We start from the raw sequence: 22,751 nt of genomic DNA, 5'->3' as shown, positions 1-22,751 counted from the left end.
TTTGCCACACGTCTTGTGGAAAGGCGCATTGCGTCTCATCTTGTCAAATGGTTTTGTATAGATTCTGTCCCTGTCAAACTTCCTCCGCCGTTCCTCGACGAACAACACTAACCCAGGGCAGCCTTTGTGAGTTTTTGTGACAGCTTGTTAGACGTGGCGTGTATTCTAGTTTGCCACGGGAAAGGGATGCGAGTGTGGAGGATGAAGTTGGAGATGGGGATGGGGATAGGGAAGGGGATGCAGATGGCGACGACGGGGAAGTGGCACTGGCAAAGCATTGTGCAGCAAACTGACAACGATGAATGTAAGCGATTTATTTTATGATTTATTGCTTACACTCATTGTATTCGCAGCCATGGATTTACTATACATACACAACAGTCATATGTATCTATATAACTAAGTGCGTCGCATGTCGTTTGTAGGCGTCGCTGTTTATGAATATATACATATATACTCGGAATTTGTTTGTCACATTGTTAACACTTGCAAATCATTTGGCAATTGCGATTTTCCATGCGGAAATCCATTAAAACAACAAACAAAGAAAAACACGTTTTCATTAACGATCGAACCTCACTTTAAGTCCTTACACACAAAACTCTTTAATTCAAAGAACAGAAAAACATTTCAACTGTTGTTCTTTTTTTACTTGCACACCAAACTGTTTAAAAAACAAAAACATTTTTATCTATAGCAACTTTTGAGCTTTTGTCGTCAAATCCAATTAATTTATACCACTTACAATAAAAGAAAGTATACAAAATACTTTACTATAACAATGAATATGCCCGCTGTAAAATGCTGACAAAAAATAGAAACACAAGAGTGAATGAAACATTTAAAAATTTAAATTCAATCAAGTGTCAAATTAGTGCGGATTTTTAATTTAAGCGTCCCTTTTTTATTGCCATTTCGCTCATAAATAAAACATGCACCTGCCACTCAATTAGGAACCCTGTTTGCAGACTCTGAACCCAAATGGACTTAGGCGGAGGGGGCGTGAGGTGCAGTGTGTGGGCGTGGCACTGCCGAAGTGCCAAGAGTTACAAATCAAAATGTATAAAACATGCAATTTGTTTGCCAAAAGTCACGCTTACGACCCAAACTTCTCCAGGGACAAAAGCAAGAGAGAGAGAGGGAGAGAGAGAGAGAGGCTGAGTCAAGTTTGAGATAGATGCAGAGATATGAATAGAAGGAGAGACCGAGTATTTGACAGTGTAGAACCCATCAAACTTTATGCAAATGAAGTGTTAAAGTTAGTGAAAAGTGCAAAAGTTAACTAAAAGAGAACTACGCATTTTGTCTTGCTTTGACTCACTCAACCTGGGTGTGATGTTATTTCGATTTGGTATCCATCACAACCTCCTTGAGTGAGCGATAGCAGGATAGAATATCCACTAAGCTAATCAACCGCGAATTATGCAACAAAACTTTTAGCAAAAAACATTTAAATTTTAAGTAAAGATTGCTCAAAACAAAATACCTTTTACAAAAAAAATTTAGAATAAAATAGAACTTTAAGGTAATGATATGATAAATGTTTAAATTAAACAAGAAAAATTTTTTGTTCAGAAACTATATTGAAAATTAATTCTTGAAGACAAGAAGTACGTGAATAAACAAGTTAGAAGCTAATAATATAATGATATATATTTTAAAATAACATATAAATCACAAACAATAATTCTTCAAATTTCTATAAATATATATTTAGAGGATTATATTTTGGTAATAATGGAATTATCTTAAATGGAAATGCGATTTTATATAACGAACGCTTAAGTGTTTACTCAATCTTACTAATGGAATCAAATCTCGAGTTGCTACTATAATCGCAAGTACTCCACAGTAAAATGTTTTAGAAACTCACAGTTGCTCATTCTTGCCATCGAATTGCCAGTTTCCTCTCAGGCTCAACGTCGGCAAAGGCCTCGGGACAAAAGTCAAACTGCGTATGCATAATAAAATTTTGAAATGCCAATTTAATAATGCTTAATGGCAAAAATCATTTTTGGTAATAAATTTATAAGCACATCCCAAGCAATATGACGAGGCTGCGTTCGTGCTTCCTTCCCCTGCTTATGGCCTCCTCGTCCTCGTGCGTCTGTCTGTGACTGTTTGTGTGTGTGTGTGCCCTTGGGGCAAGCACTCAAGTTGAAGCTGTAGCATACTTCTAGGCAGTGGCAAAGAGTCTTGTGGCAAATATTTACCTTTTGGGGGCTTGTGAAAATAACATTTGCAATTTTAAACACTTGAGACTTGTCGCCAGCTGCTTGGTAATTTTTCAGCACCATCAATACTCATGTGTGTGCGTGTGTAGATGTGTGTGTGTGTAGGTGTAGGTGTGGGTGTCTGGGTATGAGTGTCTGTCATTTTTGGCTCACACTAATGACAATTTTCATTTCTATACTCATTTTTTTGTTGTTGTTTTTGGCTGGTTATTACTCTTGTGGCTACATTGTGATTATTTATTAATTAAATTTGCCATGAGACAGCAGCTAAAGCAAATTCGTTTGTTTTTGTCGTGTGTGTGCTTGTGTTTGTGTGTTGGGTTTTGTGGCTTTTGGCTTTGTGTTCTGGGCTTATGGTTTGCCATGGTGCATACTATGTTCAGTCCACACACACACTCGCACACACACACAATACATAGCTCTGGCCTATTATTTGTCGACTTAGACCTGAGACCTAAGCTTTGCTGCGTATGAGTATTTTTTAAAGCATTTTATTGACTTTATTCATACCCTTTTCGTTTATTTTCTGCTCTTTTTTTCCACCTTTGGGTCTTGGGTCCTTCTGGCCACCATCTAAATATTTTATGTGCCCACTTGGTAGCTCAAGCGTAATTATCTCCTGTCGTTTCTGGACAGTTGCAAGTTATGTACGGCGGAGAAGCCAGGTGTTCAGCTCCCAGCTCCAGGCTCCCAGTTGGCTAAAGCTGCGATAAATTCTAGTTAAAGCGCTTATAAACAGAACTTAAAGGATAAACATTACTACACTAAGAATATGTCAGCTAAATTATGCTAGTTAATGTGCTGCATTCTTAATAATTAACAGCAAATGTGACAACTTTTTCTCTCTCGAATATATCTCAATTTGAATACACTTTTCATGGAAATAATAATAACGTTGAATCTATGTTGACCCTTTTTTTTTGGTATCGAGAAATCAAAAGCCGTCGTCTGCCTCTCTTCAGTTGCCCGAATGTCAACATTATGCCAATCTCTGACAGCCTATCTCAGTCATGTCACAAAGTATCCCGCACACGTATTTTTGATTAAAATTGCAGGTAGTGAGGTGTGTGCGCCATGTGAGTGATGTGTGTGTAAGTGTGTAAGTGTGCGAATGTGTGTAACAACTGCTGCCTGGTTTGGTTGTCTGGCAGCAACGATTTGCTCGCCCTTCGTTACCAATTGATTGAATTGAGCACATCGAGCCATGAAATGTTTGCCCGACGGCTAACAACTAAATCACCGTTGGCAGCTTTTGCATGTTTTTTCAGTCTAAGGAAAACGTCAGCCAAGTCATTGCCTTCCAAAAAAGCAAAAACTCTTAAAATGTTATTTGAATATACAATTGTATGCAACTAGAGGATACCACGTATTTGCAAGTAATAAGATTTATTGTGAAGGTACTTAAAATAATATTATATTATACTTTATATGCTGCATCATATAAAATATATAAGTATATTTTACAGCAATTGTGAGAACGACATTCATAAAAATTCGACTTATTCTGTTTTAAGTCACGTTAAAGCTTCAACTACCCCCTGAGGCTCAAGAATGTAGAGTATTGTGGAAGATGGCGTAATAGAAAATGCCACTGACCGCTCTGTTGCAAGCGAAGACAACTATAGCATCGGTGGCAATGGTGGCATCCGTGGCATCGGTGGCGTTGACTGCGGCGCATTTTGCAATTTTTCCCCGAATCGCATAGATTTTTCTTCTTGCCAGAGAGTAAGAGACAATTTCGTGCACATTTTCGCTGGGATTTTTTCCTATAAACTTCCGTCGAAAGTTTCTCTGGGGTTTTTTATTTTCATTTTCATTTTATTCTTATGCTTTTGGTTTTTGGTTTTGTTGTCAGACAGCTATCGAAAAAGTTTTGTGCAATGTTTGCCCATGAGCGTAGCGAACTAACAAAATGAGTTTATTTTTTGCTTAATTTCGCACAAATTAAAAACGTCGATTCCGGCTCAGTAACGGCTCCAAAAATATCACGAGAATTGAAAAAATGCGCAAAAAGAATATAAGAAAAAGTTGAAGATGCGTGCGTTTGCCTGGAAACAGCAATTTTTCGTCGTCGCCCTGGCGAAAACTTTTTAACAGCACTGTATGCTGGCTATAAATACTCCCAGCATATGTATGTGTGTGTGTGTATACTGGGTAGGTGTGTGTTTGTGTAAATTACATCATTTTTGTTATTAAGACTTTTCCTATATAACGTATGGCCTTTTCTTAAAAGTCAATTTCAAGAACTGAACATGGCTTATAAGACATTCAATGAGTTGGCAAAGTCTTTATTCCTTATGTCTAGACTTAAGTAAAAGTGTAAAATGAGCCGATTTCTAGGAAATCAACAATGATTCGAATTATTCGGTTTATTGTATTTATATTTTAATGAGTGAAATGTAACACATTCATTGCGACCATCAACTTGCTCTTGTTCTTTACAATTTGTTGAAAAAAAAATAGTTTTAAATAGAAAAGTTTGTAAAGTACTTTTAAATTGAATGGAAGTGTCAATGAATTAATTATAATTTTAGAAACAATTTGAAAGATAATCAAAATCCATTATTTTAGCATTAAACCTACAAAATGAAGGTGCAGTTTAATAAAAGAAAAACAGTGTGATACTCTTAAGATTTACCAAAATAACTTACTGAAAAATGCTATATACATTATATTTAGTATATCGATATACTTTACTTTTATAATATTACCATAGAGTATAAAAAATACCAAATAGTCAACAATAATTGAGTCAATAGTCACAGCAATTGAGACCCCTCTGAAGCCTTCGTTTTTTTTGCCATATAAAATTATTTCTTAAATAACTTCTTAAATTTGTGTGTGCTTGCAACCAAATTTTTACAAAAAATACGTTTTCTATTCAATTATTTTCGATTTGCAGAAGTGGAAGTGAGCATCTAGTCTCTGAGATGCCGTGTTTCAAACAGACAGACAGACTGATATGATTATATCGTCTTGGCTGTTGGCGCTGATCTAGAATAAATATACTTTGTGCAGTTGTAGATTACTCTTTCTATTCAATACTTACATATCCTAGAGGCGCAATGTTATGATGATGGTATAGGGTATAAAAATGTCACCCGCAGGATCTTCTCAAAAAAAAACGTCGCCTGAAAAAATGCAACTCAATAGTGATTTGTATGTTATTGTTATATATATTTGCCATCCTGTTATTTAATGTTTAAGTTGCTTGTTATTGTTGTTGATCTTAAGCCCTTGAATAGGTGGCACTAAACCAGTTTCAATAATTATATAGGAGCAACAAAGAATATAAAAATATGTAAAGATATGACTTTGCCTTGAATTCTTTTCCATAATGAAAGTAATAAAAACAGTTGCAAGTTCTATACTGCAGTTGTAGTACATAGCAACATATTATCCTTGCTTGTCTCGTTGCCCCTTTCACATAGCTCAGCCTATGAAATGTAGCAAATGGAGTCGCGCAGCCATTTGGCTAATTGTTCGGTTTGTTTTACGTGTAAGGCAACAAATTGGCCAAAACACACGTTTGCCAACAGCCAAGCACAGCACAGTTGTCGTACTAGACGTCGAGGTAGTTGCGACTCCCATTGGCAATGACGTGTCCTCAGTATGGCCTCTCGTTTGCAGTTAGCGAGGCGGGTTCATAATAATTTAAATGCTCGGCACACAAAGTGACATGGCAAAGACAAACAGAGGTCAAACCGAGAGGCTCCTGCCTCCTGTAGTTGCTGCTGCTGTTGCAGCTGGAAATGGCTACGTGACAGGACACAGTGCAATGGGTCGCATTTAAATCCAAGCGCAGTAGCAACAAAATTAGCACGACAAAGGGACTCGTCAGCAAGGTGGCAAGCGAAGCAGCAGCATGATGAACGGACGGAGACAAAGAGTTGAAGGGGTCGCAAAGTAAAACTGGTTGTAGTAGTGCAGTTAATTTGCCATTGCGAAGCAACAACAAGCTTTGAGCAAATAACAAACGAGCCACATCGCAAGCATAGAGCACTGAGCAAAGCTGAGCCTTCGTGCCCCGCCGCCACTTCTCCTGATGCTGCTGCGACAGTCTCACTGTAAGGACAAACGGATCAACAACTAAGCAAACAAATGGCGTTGCAATTGAGCACGTTTTGGGCAAAGCGCCGGAATCACAGTCGAAAGTCGTAGAGCAGCCCATGGAAATGAACTGCGGCATGGAAAAACAGAACAGAGTAGCAGACGAAACTGGACGAGACGAAACCGAACAACACACTTGTGTGCACACAACACGCATGTATAGGTCAGGTCAAGTGGCTATGCGGCAGACTCCAATCATTTGTGCCATACGTGTGGCTAATGATGTTGCAGTCAGATTCAGATTGAGACTCAGCCTCAGGCCACTTTGCCTTCAGATGCAGATTGGGATTCAGTTTCGGATTCTGTCTTTGACTCTCGGCAACGTGTCAGCAGCCAATGGTCCATTTGATTGGAAAACTACAAAACGAAAAACGAAAAACCAAATAAAATAAGAAAGTCCACTTAAGTGAAACGATCATGTGGGTGTGGTTCGCAAGTGGTTAAATGCCTCAATGCATGTTGACAAAACACGCATACGCACTGTAAGCCAGCCGCAAATGAGAAACTACGAGCAACAGGACATTTGCCTGGAACAAGGCAAATATAAAAAAAAAAACTAGAAAAAATAGAAGAAGTCAAGCCAAGCGCTCACAGGCAGTACAGCTATGACAAAAAGGAGTGCACACAAAAAAAAATAGGAAAGGCAAACCAAAGAAAAAATGGATGTGAAATTAAGAAACCCAGGACACTAGCCAGCAGCAGCTGTCCAGGCCTGGGGATTTTATGTAAACCACACACATAGAAAAAAAAAGAAGAGGAAAAAAAAAGAGGAGAAAACTTTTTGCTTTAGTAAAGAGCAACAGACGTGGCCCTGGCTACAATGGCATAAAAGAAACATAACTAATTTGCATAAAATGTTGAAACACGTTGGAACAAACAACATGAGAAGAGTGCTCTGCGCTGCACGGCAAATATGCTAGGGATAGCAACATGGCAAGATAGGTAACAGACCGGGTCTAAAAACTTCTGTCCAAGCGGAAATCGAGTAAAAGTCGTAAGTGAAGAGTTGCGGTACAAGTTGGGTTGGGTTTCAGTTCGGGACGCTCGTCTCTCGGCCTGTGTTTGCCTTTCAGGTAAATTTGCAGCCAACTTTGGCACAAAATTTCCAAAAATAGTAAACTAAGTGACAGTTTTACTCCCCATTTTCCTCCTTACTTGTATATGTAGCAAACAAAATAGTGTATTTTTGCATCACAAAGTGAAAGTTATGTGTGTGTGTGTGAGAGAGAGAGAGTTCGTTGCTTGGGGTAAGGACTGTAGTCGCCTCATATTAGCGGTTTGTATCTTTTGCAACATGACCATGTTGAGACAAAGTTGTAGGCCAAAATGTCAGCGAACAATGTGCAAAGATAGAATTTTATACAGTGTGAGCTGTGTATCTAGCTTGCTGGAGTCTTGGCATGCACTTTGAAATTTGATTTTCACTTCATTTCAACTTAAAGGAGTCTTGCTTCAATATATTATCCTTTTGTGACATAGTGTCAATTGAATTCCAAATCAATAAAAAACTGCAATTCAATTGAAATGAACAATTTCACAATTATTTGACAAATTACACAGATTGTAAATAATTTAATAACGTTTTGTGTCCATTTATTAAATCTATCAGGACAATCAAAGCACCTAAATAACAGTTTCAAAACATCTATTAATTTGGACATTTTCTTTCTCTTTACAGTTTGGTGAATCAGTCAATGCCCGATGCTGACAAAATTCGCATGAATTTGGCCAGAGCATTGAAAGTGTGGGAGAACAATTCGAAGTTGACATTTCGTGAAGTGTACAGCGATCAGGCGGATATCCAGGTTCTTTTTGCACGGTGCGTATATACACAAACAGGGAATGTAAGGGGGATTGGACGGGAGTTGGGGTAAATCATAAAAAGAAAAATCGTTATGTAGTGCCATAAACCTTGTGCACCATGGGCAAACACATAAAATTGCACTTAAAACCAGGCAACGATAAATAATCCAAGTATTAAACCATGAAACCGATGATGATGACGATGACGACAACCGAGTAAGAGAGAGAGAGAGAGAGAGAGAGAGAGAGAAAGTGCTGCATGTTACCCATGTTCCAGGGTGTGCGTGGGTGTTTTTTTCTGCTATGCCATAACCAATTTCAAATCAAAGAGTTTATGCTGTTTTTATATGCCAGTAGATGAGTATATAAGTACCGCGTGTGTGCACATAGACAGCTCGTAATTTCAATGCCATTGCATTGACTAATCAACGGCCTGTAGTCAGTTAACTCTATAAACATAACGAGGTTTCATTTTATTCTATTCTGCAGACGCGATCACGGCGATGGCTATAAATTTGATGGACCTGGCCAGGTGCTGGCACACGCCTTCTATCCCGGCGTTGGGCGCGGCGGCGATGCGCATTTCGATGCAGAGGAGATCTGGGAATTCGATGCCAGCAGCGATGATAGTCGAGGTGAGTCTGTGAGTCTGTGTGTATGTGTGTATGTGTCTGTTTGTGCGGTCAGCTCAGTAAATGAATGCATAATTTAATTACATTAGATAATAATAATAGTAATAGATAATAATAATCACGACCAGCTGCTGCTGCTGTTGATGCTGCTGCTGCTACTGCGGTCACATCGCGGCTAAAAAGCTGCGGGCAAATTGCAGGCGCCAAAACCGCAGGCAACCCGAAGGGGGAAAATCAATAAACGTTGCATACGCAACGGCGCATTGCCGGAACCTCAGAACAACAAATGAGCAACTGGCGCCGACGGACTCACAGTCACAGTCGCAGTCGCAGTTTGTCTGTTTGCCATGTAGCCTGGCGGCCTGCATGTGTTTTGTAATTTACCGCTATAAATCGTGACCCTAGCAACAGCAACAGCAACAGTAAAAAGCTCTCCCCAACTCTCAACCCCCACTCCCCAATGTGAAAGACAAACCCCTGAACCGCACTCCTATCGACAAGCTCAACCCAATGTCGACGTTTTTAATGGTTTTTAATGCCAATAAAAAATTGTCAGCATGACGCGCGACTTTGGCAAACGCAGCAATAAGCATTTTCCATACCCTCTAGCCATAAAGCGAGCATGAAGGGTATATACTGAAGTTATACGATATGAGCGAACTCTAGTTGATTGGTTGTCGTTCTACATGAGAAATAGAACTATGACAACTTGCAAGGAATAGTTTTTAGTTACAAATCACAACATTTACGAAGAAAATACTTAATATTCTCGCAGTTTTAACCTTTGCTTCTTCGTCCAGGTTAACTGCAAGTCGAGCACTGCGGTGAAATGCCTTCTTACTACGTATTTTTTCTTGCTGCAAAATGTTGCAGCGACGCCATTTTTATGCCACTTACAAAGTCGTCAAGGCGACGGCGACGGCGATGCCTTTGTGTCAGTCACTCTTGCCATTAACCAGTCGCATTTTCATTGCGTTTTTCAGGCACCAACTTTCTGAACGTGGCCCTCCACGAACTGGGTCATTCCCTGGGCTTGGGCCACTCCTCGGACCAGAATGCGGTCATGTTTCCCTGGTATCAGAACAACGAGGTGGATGGCAAGTTGCCTGATGATGATCGTAATGGCATACAGGAACTTTATGGGGCCAAGGAAAAAGGTTTGGGGTCCTTATCGGCCACAAACGACGCCGAGCACCAGCACAACAACGACGACAACAGCGCGCCCTCTCACATACTATCCTAATTACTATCCCAACAATTATCCGAATCGTGATCGCACGCGAGAACGGGAGTGGGAACGTGACCGTGAACGGGAACGCGAACGTGAGCGGGAGCGTGAGAGAAACCGGGAAATCGAATGGAATCGAGCACGGGAGAGAGAGAGCGCGAACAGCGAGAGAGGGAGCGAATTCAACGCGAAAGAGAGCGGGAACGAGACCGCGAACGCATGACAACAACAACAACAACTTTACGACCAACAACAACAACAAAAGCAACAACGAGAGCAACAATGGCAACGAGAAGAGCGTGGTCAGGACAGCCGTATAGACCTTACAACTATCCGAACGCACAGCAGCCGAACAAGCCACACAAACCCCATAAACCACGCAAACCGAAGCCGGACAGTTGTATGACCAGCTACGATGCGATTTCCATGATTCGCAGTGAATTATTCATCTTCAGAGGACAAGTAAGCGTCAAGTAGCGAATAGATAATGCAGTGTCGTAACCTAACCACCTTTCTCTATTAACAGTTCCTCTGGCGTATTGGTGCCAACGGCTTGTACAATGGATACCCAACGGAAACGCGTCGTCACTGGGCCGCACTTCCTGAGGACTTTAACAAAGTTGACGCTGTCTTTGAGAATCAGCAGCGACAGATTGTCTTCTTTATCGGTAAGCGAAATATACATATATTTATTAGCTATATCTAACTAAATATATTTACACGCAGGCAAGCAGTATTACGTCTTTGATTCGGTCACCTTGGTGCCAGGTTATCCGCAACCGTTGACCACATTGGGCTTGCCTCCGACACTCAACCAAATCGATGCGGCATTCGTCTGGGGGCACAACAATCGCACATATCTGACGAGTGGCACCTTATACTGGCGCATAGATGAAAACACTGGCAAGGTGGAACTCGACTATCCCAGAGATATGTCCATCTGGGCGGGCGTCGGCTATAATATCGATGCCGCCTTCCAGTATAAGAACGGCAAGACGTATTTCTTCAAGAACTTGGGCTACTGGGAGTTCAATGACGACCGCATGAAAGTGGCACATGCCCGACCCAAATTGTCGTCTCGGATGTGGATGCAGTGCGCCCGCAGTATCAATGATGTGGATGAGGAGCAGCGTTGGACATCGCCGCTAGTGTCGGGTACAAATGAAACCTCAGAAAACAACTCTGCAAACAGCCCAAGACGAAAGCACAGTCTAATTGTCTCTGTGCTGCTGCTGCTGCTCACATGGCAATCCTGGCTTAGTTAAGATCTAGCTTTAAGCTTAGCTGTAGCCAAGCTTCAACTGAATGCTTACAATTTCCTTCCTCCTCATTCAAATGCGAACTGGCAAGAAAATGTCTACGCTGAATTCCATTGGAATTTAGATCGAGCTCGATATCGAGCCACGACTGTCAGACAGCAGAACCCACAAAGCGGCCTTACAAACCCTTCAAGAACCAAAACTTTGAATTTTCATTCGAGAATTGTTTGCTTTCAAATATAACTTGCCAATCGTGCATGCAGACACCATCTATTTGGCCGAATAGCAGGATTGTTTAACTGCATCTACCTTTTTAATAATAAACTTTATAAAATGCATGTAAACAAGATACATAAAATATAAACCTATTAGTTATTTAGCCATATATAAGTACATAAAAGAAAACAATTGAGAACTTCTCAGCCGCAACTGCCTTATAATTAAATACAGTATTGCTTCATAAGGACGAACAGATTGGCCCGAGTCTAAGCAACTATGAGCTGCCCGCATTTTGTATTTGATTTGAACATAAACATTTCTAATTGTTTATATTTAAATAATGTGATATTATCATAAATTTGTTTGTGTGCGATTGTAATAATAAAAATTCAAGAACTCAAAAAAATCCACAATCCACAATTTGAAATATAACAATTATTATAAATATTTTGCGTTAGTATTAGCTATATAAATACTATATATTTGTATATTTATACTTAAAAAAACATTTAAGTTGGCAATATCTTTTTATAAATTTTTATAAAATAAAATAAAATTTGTGAAACTAAAAACTGGCGGTTTTCTTCATTATTTATGTATTTATTACAAAAATTATTTTTTCTTTAATTCTACTTCTTTTCAAAACCTGATTGTTGACTAAAATCCCTAAATACACACACTATACTCCTACATAAATAATATTTTACTTGTAATTAAACTGCATTAAAACCACAAATCATTGTGTGTGCTTTAAATCTACCGTAATGTTTGAATGTTGTTTATTTGAAATATAATATATAAAATTGGTGATATCGTTAATTATATACCATGAAGTTAGTTCTACTTATTTACCGCAGATGTCTGTTTTTAAAGATACATGCATTTCATTTTTTGTTTCACAGTTTTGGGAATGACCAAAAAACAATAAACTTAAAACGAGGAATAGTATATAATATACAAATTAGATACCGAGAAAATCAGACAATTATCAAGTCTAAAGTTAGCTTGACGAAATCAACTGCATGTCAAATGAGACACTAGAGTTCATTGTGCAAATTCTATATGTCACATTTCTCTAAAACCGGTGACCAGAATATCATTGAAGATTTGGCGAATCCGGTTTCTTTCAATGAAATAAAAGTAAAAAGCAACTTTTCAATTTGAATTATAAGTGAATAGATAATATTGAGTATGCTTGATTGTGAGATATCCATTACCTAATTTTACATAATAAAAATCCATTTAGTATAATCATAACAACTATACTTTGGTCTACTAAAATTTCTTCATAGTATCTTTCAACATTTATGATGTGATATTTATCGAATTTCCAGGAAACATTAAGATTACATTTATATTCGAAATTCAAAATTATTGTGGTTCTTCAGAAGGGGCATAAAATAATTGCCCACCTCATTAGGTAAAATAATCAATTTTGAGGAACCTTTTAGAATTTGTTTATTACTGAACGCCAAAGGAAAACTTTATAAATTAAAGTCTTTATGAAAAATGTACATATATTGTTAACAATCAAAGTTATTTCAGAGAAGCTAGTCCCTTTTCAATACAAAGAAAATTCTGCATATATGCAGATATAAAATAGGTCGTTTATCTAAGTGATTCAAACCATTTTGGTGTTATAAAATAATTAATACGGTTCTTTTTCCACAATGACGTGTCAAAAACCGATCAAACCAAAATACGTGCGATTTCGTTTGCTTTATTTGTGCAAATATCTAACATAAAATATAGCGATAAGTAATTATAATTTGTTGTGCTATGTAAAAAGCAAAACCCCGAGTGAATACTAAAAAAAAAAAAACACAACACAGATGTATCATGTTTAACGATAATGCCCTTATCTGGCTATATAGACAGGTAAATGGAAATACTTTAGATATCTGCCTCTAGCTGATAAATGGGCCCAGAGACAGTATTGATAGTGCTGAGCAGTGAGAACAGATGTTAAGTTTAACAGTCAGTTTGAATATATTAACTGAGAAGTCGTCCATTGAATTGATAGCTGAGTAATGAGCGTTTTTAGTATTCCTTACATTGTCTTATCTTATCTGGGGTTAAGCACTCATTACAATCGCTTCCGTATAGACCAACAAGTTCAATTCTCGCATACGGTTTGCTGCTCTTCGACTGACTCTTGCAGTGACAACAACTGTCATTAGTCTATGCGTCATAGCTCGCCGTGACGAAACGAAAGAGTCCGCCGCCCCCAGTCCCAGTTGCCAGTCCGAAAATGAATCCGATTCTGAGTGCGAGTGTCAGTACGAGTACCCACACAGCAGAGATCCAAAAACGGTAACGACCATGCCGAACCGGTGACAGTCGCGTACAGACCACAGGCGAGTTCAGTAGTTAGTGGTTCGATATTTAAATACATACGTAGCGCAATCCGACGTGAATATTACGCTTACCCAATTATATGTGCATATATACAACAAAAATATACTACTTGCCTCTATCTGCTCTATATATATCATATTAAATTGAAGACAATTGTGAGTAGAGGTCGAGCGGCACGAGAATTAAACTAAGCATTGTGCCACATTCTAAAGTCAAGCCAAGGCCCACCTTATACGGTTGATAGCGGTTTACACATTACCAGCCATTTGTCACAGTGACTTAGCCGTACCCAAGCCCTGAGATAGTTATACTGTTATTGTTATCTATCAGTGTTTGGTATTTGCCCAAGGGTTTGCTCAAATCTATGACAAATCATTTGCCAAATGGTGCATTTGCGTTAACTGGTAGCCTTAGACCATATCTAATCGACACGACACGACACGGCATGGCAAATGGCTCCGGAAGTTGACTATTGAAAGACAAACTTTAATAAATCAAAGTTCTATGTATAATCATATCTATGCAGATAACCGAACCTGTACCTAAACCATGTCGTCCAATCAATCCATCGATGATAATGTCATCCGACCACTCAGCGCTGAATTGGCATTGAAGGCTCAGCAGGAATTGGGCGAGGTGCCCGATCGCATTCCCGAGGACATCGAAGCACTTCGGACATGGATTGCAAAGCAGCCCCACTTGAAAGCACGCGAAGATGCCCAGTTTCTGGTTGCTTTTCTGCGCGGGTGTAAGTACAGCTTGGAGAAGACCAAATTGAAGCTGGACAATTTCTATGCGATGCGAGGTGCAGTTCCTGAGCTCTACAAAAATCGCTTTGTGGGTGAAAAACAGCTGAATATACTCAAGACGGGGTAAATACTATAGCGCTTTAAAATATGTAAATTTTCAATTTATTTGTTTATTTCCTTGTAAAAGCTGCCTGTTACGATTGTCGCAACCTTTGCAACCGGATGGACCACGCATTCACATTTCACGATATGCCCAGTACGATTCCAACAAGTATTCCATAGCAGAGGTGATGCAGGTTAACACTATGCTGGGGGAAATTCAAATACGTGAAGATGACAATGCTATGGTATCTGGATTCGTGGAGATTATTGATATGAAAGGCGTGACAGCTGGTCACATGTTCCAGTTCGATGTGGTGCTGATCAAGAAACTCGCCGTGCTGGGTGACAAGGCTTTGCCGTACAGACCCAAAGGTTTCCACTTTATCAACGCACCTTCCACAGCCGAAAAGGCAATGTCCATTGCAAAGAGCTTGATGAGTGACAAAATTCGCAAGCGAGTAAGTTTCAGCATTAAGCACTGTTGAGATATCAAGCTAATATGAAATACTTTTGTTTTTTAAAGTTCCATATACACTCCAAGCTGGAGACACTGTATCAACACGTGCCCAAGGAGTGTCTTCCCGTTGAATACGGAGGCACAAATGGAAGCATACAGAATGTTGTAGACACTTGGACACAAAAACTGACCGACTACACGGAATTCTTTGAACAGGATGTGGTATATGGTACAAATGAGAAACTGCGCCGCGGTCAGCCAATTAACTCGGAGACGCTCTTTGGCATTGAGGGATCATTTCGGAAACTTGACATTGATTAATTGCATTTCCTAATATTAGCACATATTTATACAACAAATACAACAATTATGTATAACTGCTGAAAAGAACAAAATCAGTTTAAAACACACAACTAAATAGAATGTAATTTAAAATAACAAAACTAAGCTGAACTGATTACAAAATCAAACATAAATGCAGGTTCAAAAATTTCTACGGACAAACCATTTTGTCTAACATAAGGACTGGGCATGGCATCTACTCTCGGATTCTGAATCTTAGACTCTAAGCCTTGCTTTGAGCAGCTTGCTGAGGCTTCTTGTTAAGAAATGCATGAGCCAGCTCATGATGTGGTTGACTAGCTTCACGTACACGTTCTAACCATTTTGCCACCTTCGGGAACTTCTTTTCGCTTACAGTGTACTGGCAGAGCTCTGCAATAATGGAGATTCATTGGGACATGTTGATATGTAGAATGTTTAAGTCTACTTACTGAGTTGTTCAATGTCGGAGGAGCTGAACAAATCAGCAACCGTTAAGTTCGGGCCAAGTAAATAGTCTTTTTCCAACCATAGGCGTTCCAACTGACCAAAAGCGGCTTCAACATTTTTAATTAATTTGTCGATTTGCTCCTGTTTTGGCTTGGGCTTAATTCCGTTTGCGGGGAAGAGCCAGCCCTCCCGAAAGTATAGGCTACAGGGTAAACGCAAGTTCAAGTGCTGCCATTCCAAATATTCATCAATACGACCGCGTTCTTCTAAGGAAGTGGGATACAGCTGCTCGGTAAGCTTCTTTGAATCGGCCAGATAGCTACAGAGTTTATAAATGATTAACTGTCCATTAATTTTAAGGTAATGTTAACTTACCGCACCATGGCCACACTCTCGGAGAGATGAAAGTTTCCATCGACCAAGGCAGGAACTTTCTGGAAACGATTGATGCGCTTGTACTCATCAGTCAGTTGTTCCTCTATGGAGAGAATGGACTTTGAATTGCCGACACCAGTAAACAAATAATAAACTTACTTTTGCGCAATGCCACGGGACAATCTTCGAATGGCGTTTTCGCCAATTTTAGCGCAATCCAAAGAGCACGCGATGGGGGGGACAATAAATCGTAATAGTATTTAATTGCTTTAGACATGCTTATGAAATTAATGCAACAATTTGTTGAGCTCTAATGAAATCAGCTGGCAAACAAATTTTACTGCTTTACAACACTGACACTCTTTTAAACACTTGTGGTATGCACCCAAGCTGTTGTCCCTCTCTAACTTATAGTTTGCCGTATAGAGAATTAGGCGCGCTATGAACTCAATTTAAACTGATAATCAAAAGTATCAGTTCAAAACATATATTTCTTAATTTCAGGCAGAAAATGACACAGCAGAAATTTTAAGTGTCAATTTGACAACCTTAATGATTAATTGAAATTTTGACTTTTTATCAGCTACCGTACAACACCAAAACCCATTAATATATATACACATAAACCAAACCTGTAGATATTGTATAGAGCTCATAATCATCTAGTAAAAACATACAATACAAAACAAAATTCAAAAACTATTTTAAAATTACTCAAAATTAAATGGCCGAAAAATGTAAATCTCTATGAAATCGCAACATTTTTCAAGCTCTAGGTGTTGAGGTTGATCGCCAAATACTTGGAAAGGGCGAAAATTTCTATTGAAGTGGCCAAAAATAAATACTTCTTATCACATAAGGCCTAAAAGTGATTTAGTGACTTTTCTTTTTGCCAATTCCTAAATGATAAATAGGCTTGTGAAGGGTCCCTTTATCAATTAATCAGTAACCTTGTTGCGCCAAAAAACAAATAATCCAAACGTGAATCTATACAAAGCACAGATAATATCGAAAAATATAGCCAAGGCTGCGATACGTCATATAGGAGCTTATCAGCTTGCTAACAGTTACAGAAGATAAAGCTTATAAATTACTAGAAATCAAAGAGGTGTCATTTGTTTGGTTTCAGATGTTTTTGTTTTGACATTTAAACAAATTCGTTTTAATTTATTAACGTACTCAACATGGGTTGCGCTATCTGTAGTAAGTATATACTCAATATATATGTTTGTATATATATATTAATATATATATGTATATATATGATGTATATGTGTAAACTAGTATCAAAAATTAGTAAAAACGACACTTAACTAATGCAAAAATCATCGAAAAATTATATATATGCATTCTGTATGGTTTTATGTGCGTTCGCGCATGTTTATGTTTAAAATAAAAGCCAAAAACTTAGCATAGTTTAAGTATAAGTAGAAGACGTTCATAGTGAGCGAAATGTGGCGATAATAAAAATTTGGGCGACTATCCAACCTCCGAACCGTCCATAGACATGGACGGGACATGTACTACATACATACATACATACTTTGATAAGAACGACAATAAATTATAATCGACATTCATGAGGTTTTTGCCATTTGATGGCGTTTTTGTTGTTGTTTTTTTAGTGTACATTTTTTTTGTTTTACTGTTTTTGTTTTTTTTTGTAACATTGATCAATTTGCTTTTAGTTTCGATGTTATTTTTTCTATGAATTGTTATAAAATATCAGGTTCTGCTATGACCAAAGTTCACTATAGCGCAGTAGTACTCGTACATATATGTATGTATAGGGTATGCACGCTATACAGATACTTAAATGGGATATATATATATATATATGTATCTAGAGAGAGAGATGGGGGGTGGTGTGAGGAGGAGTGTGTATATAGTATGTGCATTTGAATATACAATTAACTGCCCTATCCACAACAATAGCCTCAATCGAAGTTCAACTTGCGAAAGGAGCCCTCTTCTCCGGTGACACCAGACACCAGCTGCGCATTGCGTTGCTGCTCCTTCTCGTTGGCCGCGCGCAGCTTCTCATCGACACCGAAACGCTCGTCATCAATGAAGTAGGATGCAAAGCTGTTGAACTGTGCCTCGTAGCGGGACATAGCATCGTTGAGCGAACCATTATCACCACCTAGCTCCACTGGTAGGTACTCCTTGCCAATGGCTTTCTGCAGCGACTCGACATTGGGATGTATATGCAGCTAAAAGAACCAAGAACACATCATTCGTTATGCCAATTGTCATACACCATAGTTATAGAAGCGTATTACTCACCAGTTCCTTCTGCTTCATCACATTTCGGATTATGGTGAGTACAAATTGCGTTTCACGCGAGGCGTTCACAATGTGCGTGGCCACTAAATTCGTGGGAATACCATGCTCCAGGAAGGCGTTCATGCGTTTAAACAGACTTGGATCGAACTGCAGCAGCAATGAATATGGTATTTTAGTGAAATCAATAATCTCAACAACGCCAGCAATGTTCCAATTGTCGTCTGTATTGATCTCGATTTCGGAGCGGAAGGCATGGAAGCGAAAGATGTCAGTGACACTGTGCTTGGAAGTCTCAATGTGTCCCATGCGTGTATAGTGAATACGAGGGCCACCAGGTCCAATCGGATTTGGCAACGTAGCGAATATGCTGCAGAACATAAAATGGAGAAACTCCCAATCAATCAATTGCAATTAATTTTAAATGATTAATGGGTTCGTGCTTACCCCGATCTGGCCAGTTCAAGCAACTTGTCGTCTACGGATCGACTTTTGAGCAGTCCACGCTCTTTGGACTTGTAGTTGTAGAAGAACACAATGCGTTTCTTGGCTTCTTCCAAGTCCCACAGGCAGAATCGCAGAAATGCAACCAAGAACTGATCGTCGGTGCGAGCCTCCAGGTAGTTCTGTTCGTTAATCCATGTGCGGAATGCCACAATGATTGCATCCCTACTTGCTGCATCCTCGTTGAGCTCAGAGCGCGCTACGTCTGCCAACTCTGGCGCCAGCTCTCGTAATTTGGCCATAGTCTAGGATAACTGCGAATTTTTTATATCGAAACTTAAAAGATTGCTGTGTGTGTGTGTGTATTGTGTGTATAGACTGTCCAAAAAAAAAGACTTGTGTACTCTATCTAGGCTGGTGCACGACTAACAGTAAAGTCGGCGCCAACTTCGAGCTTCCCAGACAAGTGTACAGTACTTGGTGTACACGCACTCAGTGTAGCAATAAGAGGATAGGAGGAGCTGCTATCGTTACTAACGCACACTGTCGCCACCTTAATTTGTATGCTGTCAAACCACAGGTAGCTGATGAAATGTGCAATCGAGAGATTAGCAAGTTGTTTTAAGAGCCTCAAGACTGTAAATCGATAAGCAATCAGGCGGCAATATTCACAACTGTTTCAAAGAAAACCATCGGCTGATTAACACTGACTTTCAAAGAGTTTAAAATTTAGGTTCCGTATTTTAAACACGATTTCTGTGTTTAGGAACTTTCCATCTTGAAATCTTAGTGAGATTTAAATAAAATTACTAATAATTTACATATCACTTTTCAAATTGTTACCGTTCATGAATTTAACCGATTTCTTATCTAAAAATATAGCCATATACAAAATATAACCGACATACGCATAGACACTGGGTTAAATAATTTATAGTTTAACATCTGTTTTTGAAATATCCATTTTTAATTTGTTGGTTCGTAGAGTTTTTATTTTTAGTACGAAATAAAGATATAGTACATAAAATAAAAAATCAAGCATTTGTTTAATGGAAATTCAGTTTAAAAAATGTACATATTTCATGTGTTTTTATTCGGAAATTCAAGTATTCTGATCTGATGCTGATAATTGACATGAATGAATAAATAAAATGAATTTTTTAAATAAAATTATTTGCAACAATTTTTGTACATTTTTGAGTTGTTAATCATAAATTTCTGGCCAGTTGAAACTATCGCACATATATAATATTTAACCGATTCTACTCATAGGTTTGCGGTCACTGTGCAGCGCTGTTTTCGATAAGATAACACTTAAGGCACATATAACGGTTACGCGGTTCGATTAACAGACGATATCAACAAAAACGAAAACAAAAAAAACGAAACGGTTCTATTTTTGCGCCTCTTTTTCACCTGCATTTTGCGACGACGCGACATCGATGCTAAAGCCCCTCCCCCGAGCACCGATGGCGACCCTTGGCACACCATCGTCTTATCTCTGAACAGCTGCAGTTGGGTTACCATTAACAGTTAATAACCATGATTCTTTGACTTGAGTTGCGTCAATCTAATCGGCGTGTAGTTTGACACTCATCGCAAGACATTAGTGAAGTGAGTTGAGAGCAATGAGAGTGCGTTAGTACCCGGATTCTGGCCGAATAACCCACTATTATCAGGCGTGTGATTGGTCATAAAGGCAGTAGATTAGCGCCAACTGATTGTAGGCAACAGCAGCAGCTGTAGGCCAGTTTAGTAGTCGGAGAGTTGCCACGACGCACAGTTGAGATACAGATTATGGCCGAGCTACGTCCTCTCAGTGCTGAATTGCGCCACATTGCCGCAACGGAGCTAAATGAGGTGGAGGAGCGAGTGCCAGCTGATTTGCAGGCACTACGGGATTGGATTGCCAAACAGCCGCATCTAAAGTGTCGACAGGATGATCAATTCCTTATCGCCTTTCTGCGCGGCTGCAAATTCAGCTTGGAGAAGGCCAAGTCCAAGTTGGATAGCTTCCTCACCATTAAAACCATGATGCCGGAGTTGTTTGCGAATCGCCAAATGGACGAACGCAGTATTGCCTTGTGCCGCACGGGGTAAGTCCATAAAATCGATCAACGAACACATTGAACATCATTTTCAATTTATCCACAGTACATATGTCCAACTACCCAAGCCCTTTGGACCAGGCGGACCTAGAATTCAGCTCACAGATTATTCCAAGTTTGATCCCAAGGTCTTCAAGTTAATCGATCTCTTTCGCTACCAGACGCTGCTCATGGAGCGTCAGGTGCGCGAAGATGACAATAGTGTCATCAGTGGCTATATTGAAATTCTAGATATGGGTAGTATGAGCCTCAGTTTCCTAGCTCAAATCGATCTTCCGCTCATCAAGAAGATGGGCGTTTTTGGCGATAAAGCAGCACCAGCACGAATCAAGGGAGTTCATTTCATCAACTGCCCTAAGGAGGCGGCTGCACTGCTCAACATGTGCAAGAGTTTAATGCCCGCCAAGCTACAATCTCGAGTAAGTACAATAAACAGTTCGACCTTTATGTTAGCGTTGCATTACAAAGTAGAAGACAGCCGATAAATTAACCGATTAGGGAAAAATTGCAGTATAAATAGCTCTAATCCATTTGAAAGTCAATAATCCAGCTCACTGTTTCTGCATTCGTCACGTATTATCGCTTATCAGTTGATTTGTTTCGATAACGCTAAAAGGCACTTTAAAAGATTTCACAGCAAACATAATATCAATAATAGTTAGACACACTATTTTCAGGCATAATAAATTAACTTATGGGAGCGCTAGTTCTGGTTTTGATTAAATATTAAGTTTATTTTCTTTACAAACAACTAACATGCTCTACACTTGAAAATGTTTTCTAGTTCTTCGTCTACAAAAATCTAGAGAAGCTGAACGAGGTTATTCCACGTGAATATTTGCCAGAGGAGTATGGTGGAAGTAATGGACGCATATCTGATATAATAGTCAATATGGAGAAGCAGATGCTCGAGTATAACGAATACCTGAAGGAAGATAACCAATACGGAGTTAATGAACAGCTGCGTCCCGGCAAGAGGTTGAATGCCGACACCGTGTTCGGCATTGAAGGATCCTTTCGCAAATTGGACATCGATTAGATTAGCGCCAAATTAATCAAACTGAAATTTTATGGAAAAACCATTGCAAGGCTTAGCTTTAATAGCAAATGTATCAAAAAAAAACTAAATTAAAGTGCATCTCAAAGTCAAACAGCCATTGGATGGTATCAAACTCGAAGGATTTCTAGGATATTTAGCGAACTTAACGAGTGGATTAACTAAAAGGAATTAACTATATCGTTTATATATGGTAAAGAAGAATTCAATGTAAATATAACAACTTGGATATGAATGAGAACTCAAGCGTTTTCATTCTTTCGTGAGAAGCGCAAAGTGAGGCGAGTTTTTCCAGAAAGTTTAATCACAATATGAGTAAACAAACGCCCACGCAGTGGAAACGTCAAATATTGCAAGCTTTTAGTGTGCATTATCAGTGATAGATGTTAATAGCCTTATCTATCAGTTAAGTGAATTAGACAGGATCAATAAATTGTCATGTTAATTTGCATGTTACTCACAAGCGGATGGCACCTGTTTTAGTTGTTTCTCAGATTCCTCCTAGAACAGATCTAAAATGTCGACAAATTACACGGACTTTACGGTGCGTACTTCTAATAAT

General features: G+C 39.0%; 6 protein-coding genes and 1 long non-coding RNA gene across 8 annotated transcripts in view; 4 read left to right on the top strand and 3 right to left on the bottom strand.

Moving 5' to 3' along the window:
* The window catches only part of LOC133840428 (matrix metalloproteinase-2), an 89,866-nt gene extending 77,872 nt beyond the window's left edge, over positions 1–11,994 (top strand). The window contains 7 exon segments of the mRNA XM_062272242.1: positions 8,023–8,163; positions 8,637–8,782; positions 9,763–9,932; positions 9,934–10,327; positions 10,330–10,469; positions 10,534–10,675; positions 10,734–11,994. Of these exon segments, the coding sequence (XP_062128226.1) occupies positions 8,023–8,163; positions 8,637–8,782; positions 9,763–9,932; positions 9,934–10,327; positions 10,330–10,469; positions 10,534–10,675; positions 10,734–11,272 (1,672 nt within the window). The 3' untranslated portion in view covers positions 11,273–11,994.
* LOC133840429 (uncharacterized) lies at positions 1,984–3,103 on the bottom strand. The gene is made up of 3 exons (XR_009894184.1): positions 2,995–3,103; positions 2,745–2,938; positions 1,984–2,688 (listed from the first exon to the last, which is right to left on the bottom strand). It is a non-coding gene; the product is annotated as an uncharacterized LOC133840429 (long non-coding RNA).
* A 1,825-nt stretch (positions 11,995–13,819) lies between the features above and the next one.
* LOC133843324 (alpha-tocopherol transfer protein) lies at positions 13,820–15,472 on the top strand. The gene is made up of 4 exons (XM_062276829.1): positions 13,820–13,998; positions 14,370–14,715; positions 14,780–15,152; positions 15,218–15,472. The coding sequence occupies exons 2-4, from the start codon at positions 14,393–14,395 to the stop codon at positions 15,470–15,472; spliced, it is 951 nt and encodes a 316-aa protein (XP_062132813.1). The 5' UTR covers positions 13,820–13,998; positions 14,370–14,392.
* Positions 15,473–15,550: 78 nt separating this feature from the next.
* On the bottom strand, positions 15,551–16,763 carry LOC133843330 (glutathione S-transferase theta-1-like). Its single transcript, XM_062276837.1, has 4 exons — positions 16,457–16,763; positions 16,298–16,400; positions 15,925–16,241; positions 15,551–15,865 (listed from the first exon to the last, which is right to left on the bottom strand). The coding sequence occupies exons 1-4, from the start codon at positions 16,572–16,574 to the stop codon at positions 15,717–15,719; spliced, it is 687 nt and encodes a 228-aa protein (XP_062132821.1). The 5' UTR covers positions 16,575–16,763; the 3' UTR covers positions 15,551–15,716.
* A 1,114-nt stretch (positions 16,764–17,877) lies between these two features.
* LOC133843325 (uncharacterized) overlaps positions 17,878–22,751 on the bottom strand; it is a 13,281-nt gene continuing 8,407 nt past the window's right edge. The window contains exons 2-4 of one of the 2 annotated variants that reach the window (XM_062276831.1): positions 19,028–19,338; positions 18,584–18,950; positions 17,878–18,510 (exon numbers count right to left, since the gene is read on the bottom strand). In XM_062276831.1, coding sequence (XP_062132815.1) covers positions 18,235–18,510; positions 18,584–18,950; positions 19,028–19,326 — 942 coding nt within the window. In that variant the 5' untranslated portion in view covers positions 19,327–19,338 and the 3' untranslated portion in view covers positions 17,878–18,234. Of the gene's footprint in view, positions 18,511–18,583; positions 18,951–19,027; positions 19,432–22,751 lie in introns of those variants that run through there. The other variant, XM_062276830.1, reaches the window with a different exon arrangement.
* On the top strand, positions 20,362–22,283 carry LOC133842909 (alpha-tocopherol transfer protein-like). Its single transcript, XM_062276203.1, has 3 exons — positions 20,362–21,120; positions 21,179–21,551; positions 21,917–22,283. Exons 1-3 carry the CDS (start codon positions 20,822–20,824, stop codon positions 22,169–22,171), a joined length of 927 nt encoding a protein of 308 aa, XP_062132187.1. The 5' UTR covers positions 20,362–20,821; the 3' UTR covers positions 22,172–22,283.
* Positions 22,432–22,751, top strand: part of LOC133842907 (neuropeptide FF receptor 2) — a 1,755-nt gene continuing 1,435 nt past the window's right edge. The window contains exon 1 of the mRNA XM_062276202.1: positions 22,432–22,733. Coding sequence (XP_062132186.1) covers positions 22,707–22,733 — 27 coding nt within the window. The 5' untranslated portion in view covers positions 22,432–22,706. The remainder of the gene's footprint in view (positions 22,734–22,751) is intronic.

The sequence above is a fragment of the Drosophila sulfurigaster genome, chromosome 3, assembly GCF_023558435.1.
Source record: "Drosophila sulfurigaster albostrigata strain 15112-1811.04 chromosome 3, ASM2355843v2, whole genome shotgun sequence".
In the NCBI taxonomy this organism is placed as follows: Eukaryota; Metazoa; Arthropoda; class Insecta; order Diptera; family Drosophilidae; genus Drosophila; species Drosophila sulfurigaster.
The sequence above is the reverse complement of the archived record's forward strand: the minus strand, read 5'-3'. Positions and strand labels throughout refer to the sequence as shown.